The 4,493-nt window shown below is 44.8% G+C and overlaps 1 protein-coding gene across 6 annotated transcripts in view; it reads right to left on the bottom strand.

The window, feature by feature from the left end:
- gria3 (glutamate ionotropic receptor AMPA type subunit 3) overlaps positions 1-611 on the bottom strand; it is a 202,819-nt gene extending 202,208 nt beyond the window's left edge. Inside the window, exon 1 of one of the 6 annotated variants that reach the window (XR_010001064.1) lies at positions 15-611. Coding sequence is in view for 5 of the 6 variants with exons in the window: in XM_062963941.1 (XP_062820011.1) it covers positions 15-114 (100 nt within the window). In the remaining variant the exon portion in view is untranslated. The remainder of the gene's footprint in view (positions 1-14) is intronic. The other 5 variants (XM_062963941.1, XM_062963940.1, XM_062963938.1 and 2 more) reach the window with 5 other exon arrangements.
- Positions 612-4,493: the final 3,882 nt, after the last annotated feature.

The raw sequence follows: 4,493 nt of genomic DNA, 5'->3' as shown, positions 1-4,493 counted from the left end.
GTGTTGTTCCTTACCGATGCTGATGGTGTTGGGGAAGCCTGCCCCGGCCTCGCCCAGCATCCCGGCCAGAAGCAGCAGCAGCGTCGGGGGCAGCGCGGGCTGGGGGCGGCCCATCTTCTCTCCTTCTTTCCTTCCTTCCTTCCTTCCTTCCTTCCTTCTTCTTCTTCTTCTTCTCTCCCTCCGCGTCTTGCCCTCAAGGCGATCCTGTCCGGAGGGGCATCGGGAGGAGGAGGAGGAGGAGGAGGAGGAGGGAGAGCCCGGCCGGGCCGGAGGAAGGGCTCCTGCCTGCCGCCACCGCCAGAGAAAGAGAGAGAGACGCAAACACACAGAGAGAGAGAGAGAGGCAGGCAGGCAGGAAGGCGAGACTGGGCTCTCTCTCTCTCTCTCTCTCTCGCTGTCCCGCGTCCTCCTCTTCTTCCTCTCCTCCTCCTCCTCCTCCTCTTTCCTTCCTTCCTTCCTCGCTCCCACCCGGTCTCGGGGCTCAAACTTCCTCGCCTTCCGACGCTTCAACCGAGGCGCATCCTCTCTCTCAATCTCTCTCTCTCTCTCACTGGAAAGAAGAAGGGAAGGAGGGAGGGGAGAGAAGGAGGGGAAGAAGGAGGCGCTCCGCTCCAAATGCAGCAAAGCCAGGCAGCTCTCCTTCTTTCTTTCTTTCTTTCTTCCCTTCCTTTCCTTCCAGGTGGATGAGAGAGAGAGAGACGAGTGGCCAGTAGGGTTGTCCAAATTTTCGTTAATTTTCGTGAATTCCAAATGAAATGAAATGGGTGAAGCCTGGCTCAACAAGATCTTGGAGTCTTCGTGGAGAACAAGCTGAGCCCAGAGTGTCATGCAGCAGCTCAAAAAGCCAAGGGGATTCTGGGCTGCATCAGGCAAAACCCCCTTTAGGTCCTGGAGCAGTTTGGGGGAGGACGGACCAAGGATGATGGGACTTATAGTGCCTTCACTCTCTTCTTCTCACTGATGATAGAACTGAACCAAACTTGGCACACATGTCCCAAATGACACACTTTACAGGCTACAACTGTTTGGGGGAGGATGGACCAAGGATGATGGGACTTGCAGTACCGTCACTCACTTCTTCTCACTGCTGCAACGGCTACGAATGATAGAACTGAACCAAATTTGGCACACATATCCCAAACGACACACTTTACAGGCTACAACTGTTTGGGGGAGGATGGACCAAGGATGATGGGACTTGCAGTACCGTCACTCACTTCTTCTCACTGCTGCAACGGCTACGAATGATAGAACTGAACCAAACTTGGCACACATATCCCAAACGACACACTTTACATGCTACAACTGTCTGGGGGAGGATGGACCAAGGATGATGGGACTTGCAGTACTGTAACTCACTTCTTCTCACCGCTGCAACAGCTACGAATGATAGAACTGAACCAAACTTGGCACACATATCCCAAACGACACACTTTACATGCTACAACTGTCTGGGGGAGGATGGACCAAGGATGATGGGACTTGCAGTACCGTAACTCACTTCTTCTCACCGCTGCAACAGCTACGAATGATAGAACTGAACCAAACTTGGCACACATATCCCAAACGACACACTTTACACGCTACAACTGTTTGCGGCAGGATGGACCAAGGATTATGGGATTTGCAGTTCCTTCACCCAATTTGTCTCCCACAGACCACTGTGATGCTCACAAATGATGGAACTGGACCAAACTTGGCACACAGATGCTATAGAATCATAGAATCATAGAATAGTAGAGTTGGAAGAGACCTCACGGGCCATCCAGTCCAACCCCATTCTGCCAAGAAGCAGGAAATCGCATTCAAAGCACCCCCGACAGATGGCCATCCAGCCTTTGCTTAAAAGCCTCCAAAGAAGGAGCCTCCACCACAGTCCGGGTCAGAGAGTTCCACTGCCGAACAGCCCTCACTGTGAGGAAGTTCTTCCTGATGTTCAGGTGGAATCTCCTTTCTTTCCTGTAGTTTGAAGCCCTTGTTCCATTCTCCAGGTCTCGTCCTAGTCTCCAGGGCAGCAGAAAACAAGCTCCCTCCCTCCTCCCTATGACTTCCCTTCACGTATTTGTACATGGCTCTCATGTCTCCTCTCAGCCTTCTCTTCTGCAGGCTAAACATGCCCAGTTCTTTAAGCCGCTCCTCATAGGGCTTGTTCTCCAGACCCTTCATCATTTTAGTCGCCCTCCTCTGGACGCTTTCCAGCTTGTCAGCATCTCCCTTCAACTGTGGTGCCCGAAATTGGACCCAGTGTGATTCCAGGTGTGGTCTGACCAAGGCAGAATAGAAAGAGGGGGAGCATGACTTCCCTGGATCTAGACGCTATTCCCCTATTGATGAGGCCAGAATCCCATTGGCTTTTTTAGCAGCCGCATCACATTGTTGGCTCATGTTCCCCTTCCTCCCCACGAGGACTCCAAGGTCTTTTTCGCACACACTGCTGTCAAGCCAGGCATCGTCCCCCATTCTGTATCTTTGATTTCCATTTTTTCTGCCGAAGTGAAGTATCTTGCATTTGTCCCTGTTGAACTTCATTTTGTTAGTTTCGGCCCATCTCTCTAGTCTGTCAAGATCGTTTTGAATTCTGCTCCTGTCTTCTGGAGTGTTGGCTCTCCCTCCCAGTTTGGTCCCGTCTGCAAACTTGATGATCGTGCCTTCTAACCCTTCGTCTAAGTCATTAATAAAGATCCTGAACAGAACCGGGCCCAGGACGGAGCCCTGCGGCACTCCACTCGTGACTTCTTTCCAGGATGAAGACGACGCATTGGTGAGCACCCTTTGGGTTCGTTCGCTTAGCCAATTCCAGATCCACCTCACCGTAGTTTTGCCTAGCCCACATTTGATTAACTTGTTTGCCAGAAGGTCGTGAGGGACTTTGTCAAAGGCCTTACTGAAATCCACATAGGCCACATCCACGGCGTTCCCTGCATCTTGTAACTCTATCAAAAAAAGAGATCAGATTAGTCTGGCATGACTTGTTTTTGGTAAATCCATGTTGACTGTTAGCAATGACGGCATTTGTTTCTAAGTGTTTTCAGACCAAGCAAAGCTTGGATAAGTGAGACTCTACTGTATATATATACACACACAGTAGAGTCTCACTTATCCAAGCCTCGCTTATCCAAGTTTCTGGATTATCCAAGCCATTTTTGTAGCCAATGTTTTCAATACATCGTGATATTTTGGTACTAAATTCGTAAATACAGTAATTACAACATAACATTACTGCATATTGAACTACTTTTTCTGTCAAATTTGTTGTATAACAGGATGTTTTGGTGCTTAATTTGTAAAATCATAACCTAATTTGATGTTTAATAGGCTTTTCCTTAATCCCTCCTTATTATGCAAGATATTCGCTCATCCAAGCTTCTGCCGGCCCATTTAGCTTGGATAGGTGAGACTCTACTGTGTATGTATTATATATATATATAAAAATTCTATTATTATTCTATTATTATTGTAGTATATTAATATATTATTACTATATTATTATTATTATTATTCATTATTCATGACTACATTGAAACAACAATAGAGAGAAATAGGCATGGAAACTGCAAGAGGTACCATAGATTGTTGTACATGGAAATAATGGTAGTAAATAGAATTATTAAATACAGTTATATATTACAATTATATATTTTTGTTATTTAAACTATATATATTGTGAAATTATGGTTTTTTTCCTCCAGGTGACACACCACCCAAGTTATGCTAGGTTTTTTTTTTTTGGTGAATTTTGACACACCAAGTGCAAAAGGTTGCCCATCATTGATCTAAATCAGGGGTCCCCAAACTAAGGCCCGGGGGCCGGATGCGGCCCTCCAAGGTCATTTACCTGGCCCCCACCCTCAGTTTTATAATATAATATTTTATATCAGTTTTAATAATATGTTGTATATACATATATTGATAATAATATTATAATGTTATACAATATAATACTAATAATAATACCATATAATAATATTAATTATATGTTATATGTTACATATAATATTACAGTATAGTGGTATAGTTCAATATCGTAATATAGAATGCTAATATTGTGCTATGCTAATAATATAATATATTGTATGTACATACAGCTGCTCTGAGTCCCCTTCGGGATGAGAAACGTGTGATATAAATGTAGTAAATAAATGTAGTAAATAATTAATTAATTTTAGACTTAGGCTTGCCGAGAGTCTGAAATGACTTGAAGGCACACAACAACAACAACAATCCTAATTAACTTGACTATCTCATTGGTCAGTGACAGGCCCACACTTCCCATTGAAATCCTGATAGGTTTATGTTGGTTAAAATTGTTTTCATTTTTAAATATTGTATTGTTCTTTCATTGTTGTTGTTTTGCACTGCAAATAAGACATGTGCAGTGTGCATAGGAATTTGTTCGATTTTTTTTTTTCAAATGATAATTCGGCCCCTCCACAGACTGAACGATTGTGGACCGGCCCTCAGCTTAAAAAGTTTGGGGACCCCTGATCTAAATC

Source organism: Anolis carolinensis, unplaced genomic scaffold (assembly GCF_035594765.1).
Source record: "Anolis carolinensis isolate JA03-04 unplaced genomic scaffold, rAnoCar3.1.pri scaffold_12, whole genome shotgun sequence".
NCBI classification, from domain to species: Eukaryota; Metazoa; Chordata; class Lepidosauria; order Squamata; family Dactyloidae; genus Anolis; species Anolis carolinensis.
The sequence above is the reverse complement of the archived record's forward strand: the minus strand, read 5'-3'. Positions and strand labels throughout refer to the sequence as shown.